The sequence below is a fragment of the Somniosus microcephalus genome, unplaced genomic scaffold, assembly GCF_052327205.1.
Source record: "Somniosus microcephalus isolate GS21.2 unplaced genomic scaffold, FLI_Smic_1.0 unresolved_chr1, whole genome shotgun sequence".
In the NCBI taxonomy this organism is placed as follows: domain Eukaryota; kingdom Metazoa; phylum Chordata; class Chondrichthyes; order Squaliformes; family Somniosidae; genus Somniosus; species Somniosus microcephalus.
Window position 1 is genome coordinate 156,960,791 of NW_028225179.1, and position 25,028 is coordinate 156,985,818.

At 51.1% G+C, this 25,028-nt stretch overlaps 2 protein-coding genes across 2 annotated transcripts in view; one reads left to right on the forward strand and one right to left on the reverse strand.

Annotated features, from left to right (window-relative positions):
- Positions 1-18,262, reverse strand: part of LOC147096321 (uncharacterized) — a 46,084-nt gene extending 27,822 nt beyond the window's left edge. The window contains exon 1 of the mRNA XM_085973854.1: positions 14,605-18,262. Within this exon, the coding sequence (XP_085829980.1) occupies positions 15,204-17,429 (2,226 nt within the window). The 5' untranslated portion in view covers positions 17,430-18,262 and the 3' untranslated portion in view covers positions 14,605-15,203. The remainder of the gene's footprint in view (positions 1-14,604) is intronic.
- LOC147096322 (zinc-binding protein A33-like) lies at positions 8,795-24,082 on the forward strand. The gene is made up of 6 exons (XM_085973880.1): positions 8,795-9,294; positions 9,385-9,480; positions 9,574-9,807; positions 10,703-10,725; positions 10,825-10,940; positions 23,348-24,082. Exons 1-6 carry the CDS (start codon positions 8,884-8,886, stop codon positions 23,893-23,895), a joined length of 1,428 nt encoding a protein of 475 aa, XP_085830006.1. The 5' UTR covers positions 8,795-8,883; the 3' UTR covers positions 23,896-24,082.
- Positions 24,083-25,028: the final 946 nt, after the last annotated feature.

The following is a 25,028-nucleotide window of genomic DNA, read 5'->3' on the forward strand; positions in this document are numbered from 1 at the left end:
TTACAATTTGCTATGAAGGGATGAAGAATTTGTGAGCCCTGGGTTCTGAGTCTGGTATCATAATCACTAAACAACCCGAGTCATCTAGTGGGCGATTTGGGTTGTTTCAGCTGTGCGGTGATAATCACCAATATTCTGATAGATCAATGGAGAGAGAGAGCGAGGACATGAACTGTGGTTCAGTGAAGTAAGATTTTAGATGCAGGATCTGTAATGTCCAAATGAGAGATTACAGGTGTGAAAGGGCGGTTACCTGGGCTGATGCTGTCGATCATTTCTTTCCACACCATGTACTGTAAAGCTCCTTTGAATATCCTGAGAGACAGATTGCCACCTTTAAAAAAAAAAAAAAAAAAATTATTCATTGATGGGATGTGGGTGTTGCTGGCTGGCTAGGCCTGCATTTAGTGCCCATCCCTAATTGCCCTTGAGAAGATGGTGGTGAGCCGCCTTCTTGAACTGCTGCAGTCCATATGTTGTAGGTACACCCACAATGCTGTTAGGAAGGGAGTTCCAGGATTTTGGCCCAGCGACAGTGAAGGAATGGCGATACAGGTCCAAGTCAGGATGGTGTGTGGCTTGGAGGGGAACTTGTCGGTGGTGATGTTCCCATGTGTCTGCTGCCCTTGTCCTTCTAAGTGGTAGAGGTCGCGGGTTTGGAAGGTGCTGTTGAAGGAGCTTTGGCGAGTTGCTGCAGTGCATCTTGTAGATGGTACACACTGTAGCCACAGTGCGCCAGTGGTGGAGGGAGTGAATGTTGAAGGTGGTGGATGGAGTGCCAATCAAGCGGGCTGCTTTATCCTGAATGGTGTCGAGCTTCTTGAGTGTTGTTGGAGCTGCACTCATCCAGGCAAGTGGAGTGTATTCCATCACACTCCTGACTTGTGCCTTGTAGATGGTGGAAAGGCTTTGGGGAGTCAGGAGGTGAGACACTCACCGCAGAATTCCCAGCCTCTGGCCTGCTCTTGTAGCCACAGTATTTATATGGCTGGTCCAGTTCAGTTTCTGATCAATGGTAACCCCCAGGATGTTGATAGTGGGGGATTCAGCGATGGTAATGCCATTGAATGTCAAGGGGAGATGGTTAGAGTCTCGCTTGTTGGAGATGGTCATTGCCTGGCACGTGTGTGGTGCGAATGTTACTTGCCACTTGTCAGCCCAAGTCTGAATGTTGTCCAGGTCTTGCTGCATATGGACACGGACTGCGTCAGTATCTGACGAGTCTCGAATGGTGCTGAACAGTGTGCAATCATCAGCGAACATCCCCACTTCTGACCTTATGATGGAGGGAAGGTCATTGATGAAACAGCTGAAGATGGTTGGGCCTAGGACACTGCCCTGAGGAACTCCTGCAGTGATGTCATGTGATTGAGATGAATGACCTCCAACAACCACAGCCAACTTCCTTTGTGCTAGGTATGATTCCAACCAATGGAGAATTTTCCCCTTGATTCCCATTGACTTCAGTTTTGCTAATGATACTCCATTACAAACTTCATTAATCCTGTAAATATAAAATATTTGATTGTATTAAGTCACAATGAGCGCTTTGCTGAATAAATGTTCTCAGTTGTGCCGGGATGTTGTACAGAATATGTCCTGCCACCTCTCCCAATCAGCTTATTCCGGGAAATAAATCATAAACAGATCTGAAGTGGCAGAGGCCAGTGTAAAGCCCAGACTGCAGCGAGCAAGAGGCTGCAGTGCAGAATGCAATGGCACTGAGACAAACACTCAATAATTGCAGACTCTGAATCCACAAAGATAGACTCAGATGTGTGTGGAAAATCTATTTTGTCTGCATTTGGAAGCTCAGCCCCAGTTTAAAACACACAGGGACACAATCTCTCTCTCACACAAATAATATTTATCTGTGCCCACTTGCTCCACCCCAAGAGCTTGCATCTTGTAGTCAGGTTTTGTCAGACTTTTGCTTCACATTTTTCCCCTTATAATTTCCAATATCCATATTTATAATAGAAACTGCCTCTGGAAGTTTGTTATTACACCCTCCCACCACCAGGGGCGCAATAGCATCCAGATTGGCAGCTCCAGGTTGCTCAAGTCTGCAGCGCCCAGACTCTCCTGTGCTCCAGTAACTCTACTCCCCAAATTGCTGCAAGTTCAGCTATCTGACTATTAAAAAAATCAAACTATCATCCAGAAAATAAGGGCAGAATGCATGAATTTAAAATGTTGACTGGATTATATCTGCGTACCCTAGGCCTATTATTACTGATCCCCAACTTCCCTAAACCAGCAGTATCCACTTGTTCTCGACTCCAGGAATGCAATCTCACAGCAGATGGAGCAACAGCTTCCATTGATACAGCGCCTTTAACACAGTCAAACCTTCCAAGGCGCGACACTGGGCGACAGAAGGAGATACTAGGCAGGTGACCAAAAGCTGGCTCAAAGAGGTAGGTTTTTAAACAGCGTTTTAAAGGAAGAGAGAGAGAGAGAGGCGGAGTGGTTTAGGGAGGGAATTCCAGAGCTCAGGGCCGCGACAGCTGAAGGCACAGCCACCAATGGTGGGGCAAAGGAGATCGGGGCTGCGCAAGAGGCCAGAATTGGAGCAGCGCCGAGATCAGCAAGGGCTGTGGGGCTGGAGGAGGTTGCAGAGATAGGGAGGGGCCATGGAGGGATTGGAACACGAGGATGAGAATTTTAAAATCGCGGCGTTGCTGGACCTGGACACATAATCACACACAAGTACACACAGCCGGCGCACCCAGGCATGTGCCCCCATCACATAGACACACACACAGTCAGAAAACACTGAATCCGACAGGTACATCAGTAAATATAACTACACAGATTTCATTGTGATGTAAAGGCCAATACTGTGTTCTGGGCCAACATAACCGGCAACTAAAAGCGGAACCTCCGGCAACACTCCGAGAATGCAGGAGCCCGAGATTCTGCTGCCCTCCCATTGGTTAGTTGTGTATCACTGAGAGCAGCACAATCGCCCAGTGAATCTAGGAAAGTCCAGAAACTAACTAACCCGCTCCGTTGTGTTCACAAGTGTTAGAGGAATGTTGGCCCTCTCACTTTAAACTTTTATTCCTCATTTTATGGCTGTGCCTTTATGAATTAATCACATCAGAGAATCCCCTCACCTTCAGAAATATCAGCCACTCTTGTTGATCCGCTTGTATCAGGAACTCGGAGAATAGTTGCTCAATGGAATTTAAATTCTCTTCAATTTCTCGGAGGTTTTTCTCCATTGTTTTTAGAATCTCCCCCTCTTGTTCCCTGAGATCTCTGATTAAACTCTGCTCTTTCTCACTGAGAATCTGGTGCATTTTAGCGAACTCGGATGTGATGCGGGTCTGCAGACTGCTCGACTGTTCCTACCAAATGAAATGTGAAACATAATTAATGTACCGCGATAAAGGGAACAAAACTAACCGAGATCCCATAAAATCAGCACAGGGAGACCTTACCCTAACTGCGGAAATCTGCTGTTTCTGTTTTAATTCCGTTTCTAGAACCGCCGATTTCTTCTCTGTGAGAGAATCTAAGGAAGATTTCAGCTGATCCTGGGATTGGGATGAAAATCCCAGAATAAAAGTGTTTGTGAAAACAGGCGAGTGAAAGAGTGGATCAAGTGAATCTCTTGTTCATTTTACCCTGTAGATCTCAACAGCTTCATTGATGGGCAGGAAGCGGCGCGACTCGTCACTCTGCCCGTCTCTCCCCGCAAGGCCCGTCACACAGATCAGTTTCTGGTCAGTTTCACAAAACAGCTTCAGTTCTTCCTGATGTTCCTCACAGTGAAGTTTACTTTCCTTCTTTTCCCATTCAGGTTTAATTTTCGCGCTTTCTGGGCCAGACTCGCTCAGGCCCGATTGACCCGGAGGTTTCTGTCTGCAAATTCCTCTCTACATTCCGGCCCGGAGTTTGTCGCCTCCTGGTGTTCGCGAGGCCGGGTGACACAGGCGCGGCACAAGTTGTGCCCGCACTCCAGTATAACCGGATCGGTGAAGAAATCCAGACAAACGGGACAATTTCAATCCTCAATGAAACTCTCCGCCTGGTGTCTGGAAGCCGGGATGAGTTTCAGCGCTTCGTGATTCAAACTGCTGGGCTGATATTTCTGTGGGTGGATCAGCCCCGGTTCGCCCATCAAATCCTCCTTCAGTTCCCTGCGGTGTTACCGTATTTACTCTGACAGTGATACAAAGTTATATGGTCACACAATAAAAGACAATTCCCAACTCCCTGTCATGAACTAACACTAAATTGTCACTAAATTTGTCTCCTCGGTTCCCTGCTCTGTTACCGTATTTAGTCTTACGCTGTTGCAACGTTATATATCGCACATTAACATTCCTAATCCCTAATAAAAACAGAAAATGCTGGAAACACTCAGCAGATCAGGCAGCATCAGTGGAGGGAAAAACAGAACGTTTCAGGTCGGTGACCTTTCGTCAGAACTGGAAAGTGTTGGAGATTTAACAATCTGTCAGCAAGTACAGAGCCAGGGGAAGGGGAAGGGGGAGGGGTGGGCGCGCTGGGAAATAACAACAGGGAGGGTCTGTGATAGGGTGGGGGGCAGGAGTGAATAAATGTCAAAAGGGATGATGGTGCAAAGCAAAAGCGGGTGGTAATGGGACAAGTAAAGAAACAAAAGGTGGGTCCAGAGGAGGTGTGAATGGTTCCAGCAGAATGGTGACGGTGGTTATGATCTGAAGTTCTTGAACTCAGTGTTGAGGCCGGAAGCTGTAAAGTGTCTGATGGCAAGATTCCTAATCCCTGTCATGATGAACTAACGCTACACTATCAGATGCTGCCTGACCTGCTGAGTGTTTCCAGCATTTTCTGTTGTTATTTCAGTTTCCAGCATCCGCAGTATTTTGCTGTTGTATTAGTGTTTGGTTCACTGCCACTTCTCTCCTCGGAATGCCCACATTGAAGAAGTTCTGCTCTTCTCTCCGACGGGATTCCGTTTGTCTCTTCAACCTTGTTCACCTTCATTGCTTTCGGTTTCCCTTCTCGTGTTTGATCAGGTATCTGCCAAGACTCGTTTTCACAACCACATCTCTTTCCTCAGCAACTGTCTCCGGTTCTGACTTATTCCACGTGGATTCCGACTGAAATTCCACCCTTCGTGTTTCGGATCCCCCCAGGATTACAGATATCTCCAAGATATTCAGCGTTCCTCGAACTACTGATCTCGCCACATCCTGAGATCCAGGCTCAACGCCATGCGTCGCCACATCAACACTCTCGCCCTCTCCATTCAGCAGCACCGACGCACTCTATCTCCAAGCTGTCCTGGTCCACAGTTCCAGTTCATCCTTCGCCTCATCCGGTGCTTCAACAAAAAACATTTTCTCTTCCTTTCAGATGTCAAGGATCACAAGCTTCAACAACTCTTGGACACCAACGCCCCTCCGGAACCTTCTTCCCCTTCACTTTCCTCTGACCCCATCCCTTCTTCCAAATCTCACCCCCTGCTGTGTTTTCACTCTCCCCTCTGACCTTCCCCTCTTTGACCCCGAGCGAGGGAGGCTGCCTGGCCTGCTGAGTGTTTCCAGCATTTCCTGTTGTTACTACATTATCAGAGCTGCTCATAAGCGGCCGTTTGGAAGAGACAGACGAGTAGATGTCATTTTAGAGACAAAGGCGGGAGTTAACAGTGAACTCAGGAAACGGGAGTGAGAAATATATAAGGACACATTTGAGATGGAAAGTCCGGCTCTCACAAGCGATCTTACAGAGCTCCGTGACCCTATGAGCCTCTGTCCAGTCTAACCAGGTCCGCAGAGAGAGTTGAGCGACACACATTTTGCCCCGCAGAGTGAATGCCATCGCGATATTCGCCAGAAGAACCGACACACCAGGAGTGCAGCAGACTGGAGTTGACTTGCCCAAGACAGAGTCTTGAGACCAAGACTGACAGCGATCCTGTTCAGTTCCCAAGTTCTCCAATCACTTGTTCTCCACCATTACTCGACTGAACTCGCTCTGTGGGCACAACAATGCCCTGGTGTCAATCATATTGGTTTATGTCGGGCAATTCAAAGCAAGCTAAATACTGCAGCATATATCAAACCCTACACATTAATGGTGAATCCTAATGTGTGTATATTTCCCACATGATTGTGGATATTAATGTGACATTTTCTAGCTAATCTTTCCCAATGAGGGCCTGGAACGTGTAATCAAACAATGGGATTGAATGAAATCAATTTTGAGAAGGTGGATTTGATCAGATCCAAGTGTAAGAATACATAAGAATCAGAGGATGATACAGCACAGAAGGAGGCCATTCGGCCCACCGTGCCTGTGAACCTTCAGAGACAGTCACCACTTCTTGGGCCGTTTTTAATGGGGATTCTTTCCTGCAGCACTGATATCCTGCCAGCAGGTGGCAGTAATGCACTTTGTAACAATGACAGACTTGCGATCAAACAGCGTCTCAGGGACTGGGAGGGCAGCACTGCCTGAGATGTGAATCCACAGGCCCAAAATACCCGACACACAGTTTGAGTAACTCGAGAATCTTTTCTATTTCCGAAAACAAACTTCATTTACTCAAACATATCCGAAACAAGCTCGAAATACATTCTGGACAGTATAAATTCATCTTGGATTTCAAGCATCACTTTCAATGCATCAATGCTCTCAACTTCAACCACCCAATGAGGCAGCGAGTTCCACATTCTCACCAATCTCCATGTAAAGAAATTCCTCCTAATATTGGGGGAAAGTTGACACTCCAAGGCCTTCCACCATCAGTTGATATTTTTTTCTGGGCCAGTGTCCCTGGGAAGGATCCATTGAGCACAGAGGCCTGTGTTATGGAGTTGCCTGGGAGGACCCGGCCTCGACAGAAAATCCACTGCATCTTAACATAAGAACATAAGAAATAGGAGCAAGATCGGCCATTTGGCCCTTCGAACCTGCTCCGCCATTCAATAAGATCATGGCTGATCTTCTACCTCATCTCCACTTTCCTGCACTATCCCCGTATCCCTTGATTCCATTAATATTCAAAAATCTATCGATCTCTGTCCTGAATATACTCAATGACTGAGCCTCCACAGCCCTCTGGGGTAGAGAATTTCAAAGATTCACCACCCTCTGAGTGAAGAAATTTCTCCGCATCTCAGTCCTAAATGGCCGACCCTTTATTCTGAGACTGTGACCCCTGGTTCTAGACTCCCCAGCCAGGGGAAACATCCTCCCTGCATCTACCCTGTCAAGTCCTGTAAGAATTTTGTGTTTAAATGAGATCACCTCTCATTCTTCTAAACTCTAGAGAATATAGGCCTAGTCTACTCAATCTCTCCTGATAGGACAAACCCCCCATTCCCAGGAACCATTCTGGTGAACCTTCGTTTATTCCCTCTATGACAAGTATATCCTCCTTTAGTTAAGGAGGCCAAAACTGTACACAATACTCCAGGTGTGGTCTCACCGGGGCCCTATATAATTGCAGTAAGACGTCTTTACTCTTATACTCAAATCCGCTTGTAATAAAGGCCAACATACTATTTGCTTTCCTAATTGCTTGCTGTACCTGCATGTTAACTTTCAGTGATTCGTGTACAAGGACACCCAGGTCCCTCTGAACACCAGCATTTCCCAATCTTTCACCATTTTAAAAATACTCTGCTTTTCTATTTTTCCTACCTAGGTGGATAACTTCACATTTCTCCATATTATATTCCATTTGCCATGTTTTTTCCCACTCACTTAGACTGTCTATATCCCCTTGAAGCCTCCTTGCATCCTCCTCACAACTTACATTCCCACCTAGCTTTGTATCATCAGCAAACTTGGATATATTACATTTGGTCCCCTCATCCAAATCATTGATGTAGATTGTGAATAGCTGAGGCCCAAGCACTGATCCTTGTGGTACCCCACTAGTTACAGCCTGCCAACCCAAAAATTGCCCGTTTATTCCTACACTCTGTTTTCTGCCCGTTAACCAATCCTCAATCCTAGCTAGTATATTACCTCAATCCCATGAGCCCTAAATTTGTTTAATAACCTCTTCTGTGGCATCTTATCGAATGTCTTCTGAAAATCCAAATACACCACATCCACTGGTTCCCCCTTATCTATTCTGCTGGTTACAACCTCAAAAAAGACTCTAACAGATTTGTCAAAGACGATTTCCCTTTCATTAATCCGTGTTGACTCGGCCCAATCCTATTGTTATTTTCTAAGTGCCCCGTTACCACCTCCTTAATAATAGATTCCAGCATTGTCCCCGCTACTGATGTCAGGCTCACTGGGCTGTAGTTCCCCGTTTTCTCTCTCCCTCCTTTCCTAAATAGTGGGGTTACATTTGCTACCTTACAAGGCGCTATATAAATGCAAGTCTTTCTTTCTAGCAGATAAAATCGACCCTCAATGCTTCAATCCCTCTAAAGATCCTCTCTGCGCCTGTCATCTAAAGTCACACCTTGACATTTGTGGCACTTTGTGTTGTAGGGTGAGCGGCTGCAATCATTAACAATTCAGTTTATGGATCTCTATCTCACACCGTGTGTCACCAGAGGGTTTGTAGTCGGCAGTGAGTTCGGTCTGGAGCAAAGTGCCCTGGAATCTCGATCCCCGCCCATCTCCGCCTCCTCCCTCCCTCTCTCTCCCTCCCCCCACTGTCAACACTCCCGGAACCTTCACCCTCCCGGCCAGGGTTCAATTATTCCCCTCCTTGCTCTAACCCTGTTTGTCCTTCACACTGCTCTAGGTTGTGTCTCCCTGTGTAAAAGTCAACGGGACATAGACGAGTTTATAATAATAATTCCCTGAGTATTGCAGTGAACTCCATCGGGAAATCGCGGAACTGAAGGTGTTCGGCAGCAGAAAAACATCGAAACTGAAAGCGGTTTGAATCAAGAAGTGCTGAGGGTGAACATGGCTTCCAGACAGCAGGCCGAGAGTTTGACCGAGGATTTAAATTGTTCAATTTGTCTGGATTTCTTCACCAATCCGGTAACACTGGAGTGTGGGCACAACTTCTGCCGCTCCTGTATCTCACAGTGTTGGGAAAAGAAGGAGACAATCTCCTGCCCGGAATGTAGAGAGGAGTTTCCGGAAAGAAACCTCAGGGTAAATCGGGCCTTAGCGAATCTGGCCGAGAAAGCTCGAAAATTAAACCTGAATCCGAAAGAGAAGGAAAGTAAACTTCACTGTGAGGAACATCAGGAAGAACTGAAGCTGTTTTGTGAAACTGACAAGAAATTGATCTGTGTGATTTGTAGAGATGCGCGGGAACACAGAGAGCACCGCTTCATGCCCATTAAAGAAGCTGTTGGAATCTACAAGGTAAAAGGGAGCAGATTTGATCACCTGATTATTTTATCACATTTTCATGGTTTAACACTTTTATTCTGTGATTTTCTCTCCCAATCCCAGGATCAGCTGAAATCTTCCTTAGATTCTCTCACAGAGAAGAAATCGGCGGTTCTAGAAACGGAATTAAAACAGAAACAGCAGATTTCCGCAGTTAGGGTAAGGTCTCCCTGTGCTGATTTTCTGGGATCTCGGTTAGTTTTGTTGCCTTTATCGCGGTACATTAATTATGTTTCACATTTCATTTGGTAGGAACAGTCGAGCAGTCTGCAGGCACACATCACATCCGAGTTCGCTAAAATGCACCAGATTCTCAGTGAGAAAGAGCAGCGTTTAATCAGAGATCTCAGGGAACAAGAGGGGGAGATTCTAGAAACAATGGAGAAAAACCTCCGCGAAATTCAAGAGAATTTAAATTCTATTCAGGAGAAACTCTCAAAGTTGCAGAAACAGATGGAGCAAAAAGACGGGCTGACATTTCTGAAGGTGAGGATTATATTGCGGGTCAGTTCAGTGAAACTTCACACAGTCACAAAATAACCGATGATAACTGAAATAAATGCAGCATTTGCTGAATAATTCGGAACTGATTTAAACCGATTGTTTTGTCTATTCCGGGGCGGTTCTGTTGTCACTGAACTAACCGGCTCCCACACTGTCCGCAGATTCCCGGGAATACCTGAGACCTCCCCGGAATGAGTTGCCGTGATCTTGATATTTTGCTTGTAATTATTTCCGTGTTCTGCAAGTTTACTATTTTCCTGGCACTCAGATTGCAATCCAGTTCCAGTTCCATGCTGTGAGTGTGTGGGTGTGTCTGGTGCGGTGGGTGTGAGAGTCACTGTGTCTGTGAGTGACACTGATGTTGAGTTCCAGTATCTGACACACAAATCAGGCTTTTCAACTACTTACAATCATAGAATCCCACAGCACAAAAGGCCCATTGTGCCTGTGCCGGCTCTTTGAAAGAGCTGTGCAATTAGACCCACTCCCCCTGCTCTTTCCCCGCAGCCCTGCATTTTTTCCTTTTCAAGTATATATCCAATTCCTTTTTTAAATAGTTCTTAAATCTGCTCCCGGCAGTCAGTGCATTCCAGGTCATCACAAGTCATTGTCAAGAAATCCCCACTCTCTTTATTTTGCCAATTATTTCGGCGATTTGTGAATGTGATCCCCCAGGTCTCTCTGTTCCTGCACCACATTTAAAATTGTACCATTTAGTTTATTTTGCCTCTCCTCATTCTTCCTTTCAAAATGCATCACTTCACACTTCTCTGTGTTAAATTCTACCTGCCCTGTGTCTGCTCATTTCACCAGCCTGTCTGTGTCCTCCTGAAGTCTTTTACTATCCTCCTCACTGTTTGTGTTTTATTTATTTCAGGAGGAAGCTTGTCGGAAGAGGAGGTAGGACATGCTCTTTACTGAAACTCTGCACAGTTTGGTAAAATAACTCAGAAAAGTGTTTAATGCCGATTTATAAAATCAACTGTTCAATATTTACAGGATTAGTGACGACAAGCACCTACTATCAGTATCAGATGGCGCCCTGTCTATCGGAAAGTTCAACGGCCCTTTACAGTACACAGCGTGGAGAGAAATGATAGACGCCATTAACCCCGGTAAAACTCTTATATTCCTTTTCCTGATTTATAAATCCAGATGAGAAGAGACTGAACGGGCTCCCAGACCCCGGATTAAATGATCACTGATGTCCGTGTCTAGTCTGGAAGTCAGGAGTCTTTGCTCTGGATAAGGGAGGGCTTGGGGTGATCTTACTGAATTATTCAAGATCCTAAACCGCAGAGAGAAGATAAACATCCACAGGTTTAACACAGTCACAGAGTCTACAACAAAGTAGCGATAGTCTCAAACTGAGAAAAGGGAGGGTGAAAAGGCAGTTTGGATTGAGCGAGGTTGGGTTTTTGAGTGACCCCATTGATCGGGCAGGCAGTGAGTCAGTGAGCCCACTGCTCGCTCCATGAAATTGGTCAGAGGCCCAATCCATTCTCAGGGTTGGGCTTCAGGACAATATTGCTGGCGAGTTGCCCACGGATTTGGAGCGTGGGAAGGTGCTCGGTGATCCTTGAGGAGGGAGGCGGGAGACAGGAAATCCGCCAAATCCTCCCTGGAGGCAAGTGAGCAGGAGCTGTTTAAAGGTGGGCGGAGTGGGGGGCGGGGGGCAGGAAAATACGGTGGGGGGCTGGAAAACCAAGGATCGACCAGCAGCAGGCAGGATAATTCATGCACCTCCTGACCACAGAGAAACTGTTACTGAAAAGAGGGAAAAAAGAACGTGTTTTGATTTCGCGCCTTTCACGACCTCAGGACGTCCCAAAGCGCTTTACAGCCAATGAAGAGTTTTTAAAGTGTAGTCACTGTTGTAATGTAGGAAACGCCACAACCAATTTCTGCACAGCAAGCTCCCACAAACAGCAATGTGATAATGACCAGATGACCAGTTTTGGTGATGTTGGTTGAGGGACAAATATTGGCCCAGGACACCGGAGAGAACGAACTCCTTGCGCTGGATTCCTATTTCGCGGCTGTGACACCATATCCCGGCGGGCATTGGTGGGAACCAGGTGGGAAGCACTGCGTGTGATTTTTCTCTCATTACTGCTCCGTTTACGCTTTAAATCCGGGCGATAGTGAGACGTAAATCACTCCCAAATACTTTATGTGGAGGGTATGGAAAGTAAGGGAGGCAGAGTTGTCTGAGGGTATCAGCAGCTTCAAGAGAGAGTTCGATAAGAAGCTGGCAAAAAACTGTAAACCCAAATAGGACTGAGCTGCCTGGGCTTGGAGAGTGGAATTGTGAGGGCTGAGGAGAGGGGAGGTCTAATTTGGACCCCCTGCCCTATTGGACACCCTGCCCTATATCACAGCAGAAAATACACTTCAAAAGTAATACATTGTGTGAAGTGCTTTGAGACATTTGTCAGGAACATTAGAAATGTCAGTTTCTCCTTCAGATGTAATTGCAGTGTATTTATTTCCAACACATCCCTTATGCTGGACTCTATTTTACCTGTGAAATATTTTACTCACAACAGTACTTTCCTTGTGGCCTTTGAAAACAGCTGCTTAAACCCGAGTTTAGAACCAGGCTAGAAAGTCATCGCATCACCTTTGAAAGCAGCTTCACACAGTGACACTAATCCCATCATCACTCACTTCCACCGAGACTCTCACCCACTTTCTCTGATCTGCTTTGAGTTATTCACAGTTCTTACTTCAGTTCTTAAATTCACATCAATGTATGTTCTGATATTTTATACCAGTATTCCTACTGGATAAAACATCAACATTCGGTTCAATGTTTGGTATTTTTATTTTTATTCTCTTGCTGCAATATTCTCTTTATTTTACATATCCATGGTGCAAGTAACCAATCAGAAGCCAGGCTGCCTGTCTTACTGAGATTGTATTCACTGCTGGACCCACCTCCTGCTCCATTGACCCCATTCCCACTAAACTGCTGCCCACCCAACTTCTCTTCCTGGTTTCATGCTAGCTCACATTGTAAATGGTTCCCTCTCCTCACGTCCTATCCAGCTCCTTTTCAAATCCAATGTCATCACACCCTTCCTCAAAATTACCCACCCTCTATCCCTCTGTCCTTCCGCTTGATCTCCAACCTTACTTTCTTGTAAAAGTCCTTGAACGTGCGATCACTTCTGAAATCCCTGCCCATTTTGCCACAACTGCATGTTTGAACCACACTAACCAGATTTTCATCCCTGTCATCATAGCCCCAAAGTGGCCCCAATAAAGGTCACAAATGACACGCTCTGTGACAGTGAGTATAGCGCATTTTCCCTCCTCATCCTCCTGGAGTGCTCTGCAAACATTGACCATTCTCCTCCAATGTCTCTCCTCAATTGTCCTACTCAGTGGGACTGCCTTTACTTGGTTCACATTTACCTATTTGATCGTAGCCAGAGTATCTCCAGCAATGGCTTCTCTTCCCGCCCCCGCACGGCACCCCAGGAGATTCTCCAGTATTTATTCTTGGTCTTCTTCTCTCACTGATCTACATGTTGCCACTTGTCAACCTCACCCACAGAAACAGGCTCAGTTTCCAGATGTGCACCGATGGTACCCAGCTCTACCTCTCCACCACCTCTCTTGACCCCTCCACCGCCAGTGTGTTGTCCAACAGATTATCTGGAATCCAGTTATGGAGGAGCCAGAATTTTTTCCAGTTAAATATTGGGAAGATTTAAGCCATCAGTTTGGAAATTGTCAAAAACTCTACATCCTGGTCACCAACTCCACCCCCTCCTTGGCCACTGTCTCAGGCTGCACCAGACCCTTGCTGTTCTATTCAATCTGGAATTGCACTGCTGATTGTGATCAATCTAAGAGTGTCTGGGACTTTGTCTCCAGTACATGGTGTATCCTGTCTTTCCCATTTCCTCTGCTGAGCTTTTTAATTTAGTTTCCCTCGGTTGTTTTTGGTTCTCTCTTCCTTTCTGCAGCAGTTCCCTCCTCATTGTTTTCTCTTTACCTTTTTCCTTCTCTTCTCTCTATTCTCCTGCTGTCGGTACTTTCCCCCTCTCCACACATCGACAGCGCTGATTAGTGGTGTGTGGGTCACGCCTCCAGAGAGAGATTGTGGGTAAAATTAGTCTGGGTGGTGACACAGAATGGGCGATAGTAAATCAGTGGCCCATTTTACATTGTGTCCAATATTAATTCCCATTGAAGTTAATGGAAACGAATATTGAGGGAGCACGATACGAGCTGCTGATTGACTGTCACCTAAAACAGTCCAAGACCAATTTCACCCACTGTGTCTCCAGGACACATTAGAGCTTCTGTCACCGATTCCTTGTTAATTTTCAAAGGCCCTTGATGGACTCTGCAGACACTGAGAATAGCGGGAGTGTTCTGCCCTCGCAACGCGATCCTATGCAGAGCTAGACAGATAGCGAACAACTCGATATCTTCCAATAAAATCACAAGGCTTGACTTTTCTTGTAACGCTTTACTGAAAGATTCTTACTGTAAAACTGAAATACAACACAGAAATGGAAGGACACATTAGTATACAGACGCATAATTGATATGTATACACAAATTTAGGTACGCCTGGGCAACACAGTACATCTGGCAACGAATTACATTTAGCAAGCTGGAAGGCATTCTCTTTAAATTAGCCCTGTACATAGTGTATCAAATACGGCTGCTAGTTAACCAGCTAGACAGAGAAAGTTACAACTAAACATTTTCTACAACATACAGTGTACGCTAATCGTCTATAGCATTCTAAGTACTCACAGACAAACAATTTCCAAGACTGAAGCATGGGGACAATACAACCGAGGAGCACCGTGGCGCAGGTCTTGTTCCGGCGGCAGCTCCACGAGGAATGAACTTGCAGTGCCGTGGGGAGCGTGGTGACCTCATCACGCTCGGGGTCGTGACGTCGTCGCGTTTGCCGGTAGTTGCGTCGCTGGTCGTTGGGGCCTAGGTCGGGAGCAGGAGCTGGAGGCCAGGCTGGGCTGGTGCTTGCCGCGGGAGCGGAAGATAGCGGCGCTCCCAGCGGCTGATCGATGCGGCCGAAGACGCTGGGCCGGGCTGTGCCGGCAGCCTTTCTGGAGAGCCGAGTCGGGCCGGCAGCCGTCTCACGCACGTCACGTCGTACGTGACGTGACGTCAGCACGCTAAGGCGCGTCTTAAAGGGGCAATGGCCCTAAACGGTGAGTTAAAGGGGCAACGGCCCTAACAGGTAAGTTATACATATATAAGTAGGTTATGTACATACAGTAAGGTTAAGTTAGAGGGAGAGACAGCACACTCCCCGCTTGGTACGATTCCATTTGTACCACTACAGATACGAAATAACCTGGAGAAAACGTCCTTTGGCTGCCACACGCTCAGAGTCCGTTCTCTAGATTTCTTCGGAAAGGAGGACTACGATCTCTGAGACTGGCCTCAGAAACACCTTGACAGTCTCTTCCTTGACGATCTTCACCTCCACCTTGCGGACCCTCTTGTCCCTGCTCGGCAGAGTTTTGACGGCCAGTCCCACTGACCATTCGTTTGTGTGCTTGGCTGTCTTTCAGCAAGACGACATCTCTCACTTTGACATTCGGCTTGTCCTCTGTCCATTTCCTACGGCTCTGCAGGGTGGGCAAATACTCTCCTCCCCATCTCTTCCAAGAAGTGTCTGCACGACACTGTACTTGCTTCCATTGCTTCCCGTGCAGCTCGGCCATGTCGAAGTTTCCAGAGGGAGCTGAAATAGCACTCATCTTTTGAGTCAGGAGCATCGCTGGGGTGGGGACTGCAGGCGTGTCTGGGTCGGTGGACCCCGGCACCAGGGTTCTCCTGAGCGAGCAGAGGCGCCCCGCAGCCTGCTCCCCGCTACTCGGAAGACGGCGTCCAGGAGGGCGAAACGGCAGGGGTGCCGCCCAGCTGTGTCTATCGTCCTTGGACCTTTCAAGCACTGAGCATCCTAGGCCATCTGTGCTCACAGTGGGGCCTGCCTCTTCCTCACAGGCAGAGGAGGTTGACCTATGATGCTGCGTCATGTCGTCGTAGTCCTCCTTTACCTGGATCCTGTTTGGGCATGGGCTGAGACAGGATGTGCGACCGTTGCGCGACACGTTTGCTTTATAGACGCTGACATCCGCTGGTTTGTGGACTGTTCCCAGGCAAACTCCACCCACGAGGACCCATCCCAAGTCAAGCCGCTGCGCATAGGGAGCATCGTGGGGCCCGTTGATGTGCTCACGTACCTTGTGCACCCTTAAGATGTCTCTTCCCAAGAGTAGGAGGATTGGAGCGTCCGGGTCCACAGCTGGAATCTTGTTGGCAATTGGCTGTAGGTGGGGCTGATGGCGTGCGACCTCTGGGGAGGGGATTTCCGTCCTGTCCTCTGGCATCATGTCGCACTCAATCAAGGTGGGGAGGGGAAGCTGTAGTTTCCCATCCATGGACTCGATCATGAAGTTCCCGACTCTCCTACCCGTAGTCTCTGTTGTCCCTGCACAGGTTTTTAGCGTGTACGGAGCGGTGCTGGCCTTCACGTCGAAGAGATTGAAGAATTCCGTCTTCGCTAGGGACTTGTTGCTTTGCTCGTCGAGCACTGCATACATTTTGATTGCCTTCTCCTTTCTCCCTGCAGGATATGCTTTAACCAAGCAGATTTTGGAGCATGAGCGTGGGCTGCTTGCATTTCCGCAAACCTCTGTACACTTGGAGGTGACTGAAGATGTGCTTTCGCTTTGCTCCCCGCTATCCTCTTTGTCAACCGCGGCGCTCTTGGTGGTTGACGGAGGAGGACCTGGATGCAGGGCTGCTATGTGTTTTTCGCTGTTGCACTCAAGGCACTTGATTGTCGCCTTGCAGTCTTTTGCCATGTGCGTAGTCGACCCACAACACCTGAAGCAGATGCGGTTCTCTTTCAGGTATGACGTGCGCTCATCAATGGGCTTGTCTCTAAAGCTTCGACACTTTTTGAGTGGGTGGGGCTTGTGTATAGGACACTGACGATCTGGGTCATCCACTTCATTCCCAGCAGAACTGGATTGGTTGACTGAGGGTTCGGCTGGAACCTCTGTTTTGTGCACACTCACAGAGGCTTTGTTGCTGTCCTTTGTGGGTTTCTCTGTTCTCGAAGGAGCGTAACTGCTGGAGGTGGAGAAAGTGAAACTTGGATCATTCCTCACCCTTGCCTGTTGTTGGACAAACCTGGAGAAGAGAGAGAAGGGGGGAAATGCCACTCCATTTTCCTCCTTGTACTTGGATCCCTTAGCTATCCATTTCTCTTGAAGATTGTGGGGGAGCTTTTCCACTATTGGGTTTACCCCGCGAGCCGTATCCAAATACGAGAGGCCGGTCAGGTAACCTTCTCCCTTGGCACACTCCAGTTCGAGGAGAATGTCGCCCAGTTCTCTGAGCTCGACATTATCCTTGTTGGTTAGCTTCGGGAAGTCCTCAAGCTTCTTGAGCAGTGCGTGTTCGATGACTTCTGGTGTCCCATAACAGTCGTTGAGACGTTGCCAAACCAGGTGGAGGCCTGCTGTGGGATTGAGGACGTGCGCTGAGCGAATTCTCTTCGCCTGCCTTGACGACTCGGCTCCGAGCCACTTTGTCATCAAGTCTAGTTCTTCTCTGGCTGACAGATTCAAGTCCTTGGTGGTACTCAGGAAGGATGCTCTCCATGACCAATAATTTTCAGGACGGTCATCGAATTCTAGGAGGCCTGAACTTAATCATTCTCGGCGAGTAAGGTACCTGGCGAAGTCTTGTGCGCCTTGCGGCTCGGACGAGGACTGCTTGGCTGGATTGGCCGAGTGTTGTGGAGGTCTCTGCAGGCGAGTCTTACTCGTTTCTTCTCTTTTAAGCTCAGTGTCTCCGAAAACGGGCCGTTTGTTGCTGGGGTGAGTAGCTAGTTCTACGTCGAGATACCTGAATGTTTCCTTTGGGAACACTTTGGAGTGTTGTTGGACATACTCATTTGTACGTTGCACTGGACTGAGGGGCTGTTCCAGGTCATATGTTTCCTGGCTGGGCTCCCCGCGTTCGCTCTCCTCATCTTCTTCGTAAGCTGCGGCTTCGGCTTTAGCGGCAGCGGCAGCTCTCTGGCTTTGGAGAATGTGGAGAATGGCAGCGAGACCAGCTCTCTGCTTTACAAGGTCAGCTTTCTGCTTCATCATACTAGCGTCGAGGTCGGCTCTCTGCTTCATGAGGTCAGCTTCTTTTTCAGCGAAGGACAATTGCGCCTGGGTGGCCTTTGCCTTGGCACGTGCTTTGGCGGCTGTAGAAGCTGTCGATGACGACGGTCTGCTGGACCGCCGAGATGACCTAGAGGATACTTTAGAGAACTGTGACTTGGCATCGTTTGCTGGGAGAGGCTCATTCTTCTCGATTGGCTGGTCGACTTCCTCTAGAGTATATTGTTTTCCTGAGCGTAGACTCATGGTAGCTGAGTGGTATCTTCCTGTGCTTGAGCCCGCTGTGCTGTTGTCTTTTTACTGTTCTGCCCTCGCAACGCGATCCTATGCAGAGCTAGACAGATAGCGAACAACTCGATATCTTCCAATAAAATCACAAGGCTTGACTTTTCTTGTAACGCTTTACTGAAAGATTCTTACTGTAAAACTGAAATACAACACAGAAATGGAAGGACACATTAGTATACAGACGCATAATTGATATGTATACACAAATTTAGGTACGCCTGGGCAACACAGTACATCTGGCAACGAATTACATTTAGCGAGCTGGAAGGCATTCTCTTTAAATTAGCCCTGTACATAGTGTATCAAATACGGCTGCTAGTTAACCAGCTAGACAGAGAAAGTTACAACTAAACATTTTCTACAACATACAGTGTACGCTAATCGTCTATAGCATTCTAAGTACTCACAGACAAACAATTTCCAAGACTGAAGCATGGGGACAATACAACCGAGGAGCACCGTGGCGCAGGTCTTGTTCCGGCGGCAGCTCCATGCGGAATGAACTTGCAGTGCCGTGGGGAGCGTGGTGACCTCATCACGCTCGGGGTCGTAACGTCGTCGCGTTTGCCGGTAGTTGCGTCGCTGGCCTTTGGGGCCTAGGTCGGGAGCAGGAGCTGGAGGCCAGGCTGGGCCGGTGCTTGCCGCGGGAGCGGAAGATAGCGGCGCTCCCGGCGGCTGATCGATGCGGCCGAAGACGCTGGGCCGGGCTGTGCCAGCAGCCTTTCTGGAGGGCCGAGTCGGGCCGGCAGCCGTCTCACGCACGTCACGTCGTACGTGACGTGACGTCAGCACGCTAAGGCGCGTCTTAAAGGGGCAATGGCCCTAAACGGTGAGTTAAAGGGGCAACGGCCCTAACAGGTAAGTTATACATATATAAGTAGGTTATGTACATACAGTAAGGTTAAGTTAGAGGGAGAGACAGCACAGGGAGACTGGGGCTGCAGAGTTCCTCACAGTGGCTCAAGATCAGAGCCGGATGGCAGAGGCGAAAGAAAGCTCCAAAAACCGCAACTAACTCCGCTTCCCCCCTCCCCCTCCCGTTCTCACTTCCTCTCCCCCTCCTCTCCCCACCCCCCTCCCCCTTCTCACCCCTCCTCCCCTCCTACTCCCGGCACTCCCTCCCCTCCCCAACTGCCGCTCTCTCTCGCTCTACCCCTCCCCTCTTTCTTCCAGCCCCTCCCCCCCTCTCCCCCATCCCACTCTCTGTCCTCCCCTCTTGCTCCGCTCCCCTCCCCTCACCCTACCCTCCCTCTCCCCTCTGCCCCCCACTCTATCCCCTTTATCGGCTCCCTCTTACCCTCCTCCCGCCCCTTTCTCTCCCCTTCCCCTCTCTCCTCCCACTCCTCCTCTCTCTCCCCTTTGCCGCGCTCTCTCCTCCCCTCCCTCCTGCCCCCCACTCTCTCCCCTCTACCGGCTCCCTCTCCCCCTCCCCCCCACTCCCCCTCCCCCCCAGTCCCCTCCCCTCCCGGTCTCTCTCTCCCCTCCTCCCCCTCTCTCCTCTCACTCCCCTCCCCCTCTCTCTCTCTCCGCATCCTACTCTCCCTCCTCCCCTACCCTCTCCTCCCCCGCTGACCCTACCCTCTCCCCCCGTGCCCTCCCTCTCCCCTCCCACTCTCTCACTCTACCCCACTCCAGCACTCTCTCCCTTTCCCCTCCCCATCTCTCCCCTCCCTCTCTCCCCTCCCTCTCACCCCACCCCCTCCCCCTCTCTCTATCCTCCCCCGTCTCCCCTCTGTCGCCCCCTCTCTCTCCACCCCCACTCGCCCCCTCTCTCCACTCCATCTCCTCCTCCACTCCCCCTCACTCTCCACCCCTCCAACTCTCTCTCCCCTCCCGCAGTCTCTCCTCACCCACTCCCTCTCCTCTCTCCTCCCCCTCGCTCTCCCCCTCTCCCGCTCCCTCGCCTCTCCCCCACTCAGCTCCGTTGCTCCCCTCCACCTCCTGCTCCCCCTCCCATCCCCGCTCTTTCCCCTCCCCTTCCCCTCACCCCTCACTCCCCCCTCCAGCGCTCTCTCCCCTCAACCTCCCCCTCTGTCCCCACCCCTTATCCCCCCCTCTCCCCTCATGCTCCCCCCTCCCCACCCCTCCCACTCTCTCCCCACCCGCTCTCTGTCCCCTCCCCCTCTCTCCCAACTTCCCCCCCCTCTTCCCTCCCCCGCTCTCTCCCCTCCCTCTCTCTCCCCACTCCCCCTCCCCCTATCTCTGCCCCACTCCCCCCCCTCTTCCCTCCCCCGCTCTCTCCCCTCCCTCTCTCTCCCCACTCCCCCTCCCCCTATCTCTGCCCCACTCCCCCCCCTCTTCCCTCCCTGCTCTCTCCCCTCCCTCTCTCTCCCCACTCCCCCTCCCCCTCCCCCTATCTCTGCCCCCCGTCACTCTTTCCTCCACCTCTCTCTCCCCTCCCCTCTCTCTCTGTTTCTACCCATCACCCTCTCCTCCCGCCCCACCCCCCCTCCCTCCCCTTCTCTCTCCCCTCCACTCACCCTCCCTCTCTCTCTCCCCGGTCTCTCTCCCCTCCCCTCCCCGTGTCTCTCCCCCACGATCTTTGTCCCCTCCACTCACCTCCCCATCTCTCCCCTCCTCCCTTCTGTCACACCCACTCTCTCCCCTCACCCTCCACCTCTCTCTCCTCCCCTGACCCCCTTCTACCCTCCGTTCTCCCACCCCTTCCCCCACTGTCTTCCTCCCCTCCCCCTCTGTCTCCCCTCCCCCTCGTGCTCTCTCTCCCCATCCCCTATCTCTACCCTCACCTCCCCCTCTCTCCCCCCTCCCCCTACCCCCTCTCTCCCCTCCATCCCCCTCCCCCCTCCATCCCCCTCCCCCTGACACCGCTCTCTCCTCCCCCCCCTCTCTCTCACCTCCATCTCACACTCTCTTTCCCCTCCACCTATCTCTGCTAACCCTCCACCTCTCTCTCCACTCCCTCCCACTCACTCTACCCGCCCTCCCACCCTCTCCCCTTCTCTCTCCCATTCCCCATCCCCTCCCCTTCTCTCTCCTATTCCCCATCACCCTCCCGCTCTCTCTCCCCTCCGCTCCTCTCCCACTCTCTCCCCTCCCTTCCCGCTCCTCTCCCACTCTCTCCCCTCCCTTCCCGCTCACTCTCCCTTCCCCCTCCCCTCTCTCTCCCGTTCTCCCCTCCCCCCTTATCTCTCCCCTCCACTATCACTCTCTCCCCTCCCCCTCTCTCTCCCCTCCCCCTCCCTTCTCCCAGCCCCCTCCCCTCTTTCTTCTTCTCTCCCCTCCCCTCCGTCTCTCCTCCTCTCTCTCATTCCCCTCCACTCCCCTCTCTCCCCTCCCCCTCTTTCTCCCCTCCCCCTCTCTCCCTCCTTCTCTCTCCCCTCCCCCTCCCGCTCTCTCCCCTCCCCCTCTCTCCCCCACGTCTCTCCCTTCCCGCTCTCTATGCCCACCCATCCCTCTCTCTCGCCTTCCCCTGCTCTCTCCCCTCCCGCTCTCTTCCCCTTCCCTCCCTTTCCCCTCCCCCTCTGTCACCTCCCGCTATCTCATCCCTATCCCCTCCCCTGCCCCTTTCTCTACCTTCCTCCTCTCTCTACCCACCACCTGTATCTCCCCTCCCTCCCCCTCCCGCTATCTCCCCCTCCCCGCCGCTCCCCCTCACGCTATCTCCCCCTCCCCTCCCCGCCGCTCCCCCTCACTCCTCTCCCCCTCCCTATCTCCCCCCACCCTCCACCTCTATGTCCCCTCCCCCTCTCTCCCCCCTACCCTCCACCTCTATGTCCCCTCCCCCTCTCTCTCTCCCCTCCCCTTCTATGTCCCCTCCCCCTCTCTCTCTCCCCTCCCCTTCTATGTCCCCTCCCCCTCTCTCTCTCCCCTCCCCTTTCTCTCCCCCACCCCTCTCTCTCCGCTCCCCTCTCTCTCCCCCACCCCTCTCTCCGCTCCCCTCTCTGCTCCTCCCCCTCCCCTCTGCCACTCCCCCTTCTGCTCCTCCCCTCCCCTCTCTCCGCTCCCCTCTCTGCCCCTCCCCCTGCCCTTCTCTCTCCCCTCCCCCTACTGGTCTCTCCCCCCTCCCGCTCTCTCTCCACCTCCCCTCCCGGTCTCTCTTCCCCCCCGGTCTCTCTTCCCCCCTACCCACTTTCTCCCCTCCTACCCACTTTCTCCCCTCCCCATGCTCCTCTCTCCCCCCTCTCTCGCCTTCCCTCTCTCGCCCACTCCCCGTGTCTCTCCGACGCACTCTCTCCTCTCCCACTCCCTCTTCTGCCTCTCCCTTCCCCCTCCCGTCTCTCCCCTCCCCCTCCCGTCTCTCCCCTCCCCCTCCCGTCTCTCCCCTCCCCCCACCTGCTCTCTCTTCCCCCCCCACCTGCTCTCTCTTCCCCCCCCACCTGCTCTCTCTTCCCCCCCCACCTGCTCTCTCTTCCCCTTCCCTCACTCTCCTCCCCTCCCTCTCCCCTCACTTTCCCCTCCCCCTCTCTCCCTTCTCCTCCCCCTCTCTCCCTTCTCCTCCCCCTCTCTCCCTTCTCCTCCCCCTCTCTCCCTCCGCTCGCCATCCACCTCTTTCTCCCCACCCCATCACGCTCTCACTCCCCTTCCCTCCCCTCCCCCTGCGCTTTCTCTCCTCGCCCCTCCCCTCCCTCTTTCCCCCTCCTGCTCTCTCTGCCCTCCCCCGCTCCCCCGCCCACTCTTTCCTCCCCCGCTCCCCCGCCCACTCTTTCCTCCCCCGCCCACTCTTTCCTCCCCCGCTCCCCCGCCCACTCTTTCCTCCCCCGCTCCCCCGCCCACTCTTTCCTCCCCCTCCCCCGCCCACTCTTTCCTCCCCCGCCCACTCTTTCCTCCGTTTCCCGTCCTCTCTCCACACCCCTCCCGCTTTCTCTCTCCTCCCACTCTCCCCTCCCCCTCTCCGCCTGCCGACTCTTTCCCCTCGCTCTACCCTTCCCCGCCCCTCTCTCTTTCCCTCCATCTCCCGCTCTCTCTCCCCCTCCCCCTCACTCCACTCTGAACACAACCCAGAGCCCGAGTGAGCATTTAAAAAAATCAAATTTGAATAAATCACAGCGAGAAACTCAATCACTGACTGTGTTATTTTAACTTTCCCCCAGCTCCAGCCTCTCTGACTCTGGATCCGAACACAGCGAATCCCCGGCTCATCCTGTCTGAGGACCGGACCAGTGTGAGACTCGGAGACAAACGGCAGCCGCTCCCTGACACCTTGGAGAGGTTTGATCCCTGGCCCTGTGTCCTGGGATCGGAGGGATTCACATCAGGGAGACACTACTGGGAGGTGGAGGTGGGGGACAAGACTGAGTGGATTGTGGGAGTGACCAGAGAGTCTGCCGGGAGGAAAGGGGAAATCAGACTGAGCCCTGAGACCGGATACTGGACTGTGTGGCTGTACCCCGGACGAGGATATTTAGCCAACACCTCCCCATTCACGACCCGCCTCACCCCGAGTGTGGATCCCCGGAAGATCGGGGTGTACCTGGACTATGAGGGCGGACAGGTGTCATTTTACAATGCGGACAACATGTCCCATCTCCACACTTTCACCCACACTTTCACTGAGAGAATCTTTCCCATCTTCCACCCGGGATGGAATGACGGGAAAAACTCTGCCCCGCTGACAATCTGCGGGGTTAAAGGTCACTAACAGGTCCATCCCATAATTTCACCCCGCCTCCTGCCAGCTGCAAACTGATGGGTGTCGGTCTCAGTCACAGGTGGTGCGGATGGTCCAAATGTCACCTGAGGTCAGGGCGGCTACAACCCAGTGACAATGTCTTGTTGGTGAGATTCGTTTGTTTAATCGGTGCAGGGGAACAAACTCGTGGCAACTGCTCCAGAGACTCCTGTAAAATTAAATAAAAACCTCAAGAACATCGAGAATCATCGGGGCCCAGAGACAGAGGAGAATTAAAACACGGGCAGAAATACACCAAGGGAACCACAGACTCCAGCTGGGAAGTTAAAGGTAAAGAGGGGCAGGGGAGAGGAACTAGGGTGAGATAGAACACCAGTGGGAAGGACATGACAAAGGGACCATCCGAGACACGGCAAATTAAATAATACCCGAGGGAAGGAAAAAGTAAAAGGGGCACCAGATAGAAGTGAAATCAAAAGGGAACAGGAGGGAGTATCAGAAACATGGGAAAACCCAGGGGATGGAAATGATCAGAACATTCAAGCGTGTGGAGTGTTTAGAATAGAGAGTGGACAAGGTCATCACCTGTGGAGAGAGAAGACAGGTTAACATTCCGGGAATACACCCTGCATCGGAACTGGGAACTGAAAGATCAGCAAGGGCCTGTGTAGAGCTGGGGAATAGAAGGAGGGGGAGAGAAGAAACCAATGGATGGTGAATTGTAGAGAGGAACTGACTGGGTGGAATGAGCTGTGAGCTGCAGGAACCCGGTGACCTTCCTGCCTGTAATGTTGCTCCACAGGCGGAAGGTGGCGCTACATGGCGGTGTTTGAGATGAATTAGTGCAACACCTCTGCTGCCCAGCGCTGTTATTAAACTGCACCATAGAAGCGGCATTTATTAAACACACAGCGACTCGGGGCTTAATTACATCCCAGAAGCATGAACTAAACGTGTTGTTTGTTTTATTTACACCTTGCTCCAGACTCTGGCCCCTTACAATTCCCATCCCGAACTGATCGGGCCGATTTTAAGAGCCCCCGCCTGGTGTAACCGGAGTGATAGAGCCCAGAATTGGACCCAATGCTCCAGCTGGGGCTGAACCCATGTTGTATATCGGTGTTTTATTTATCCCTCAACCA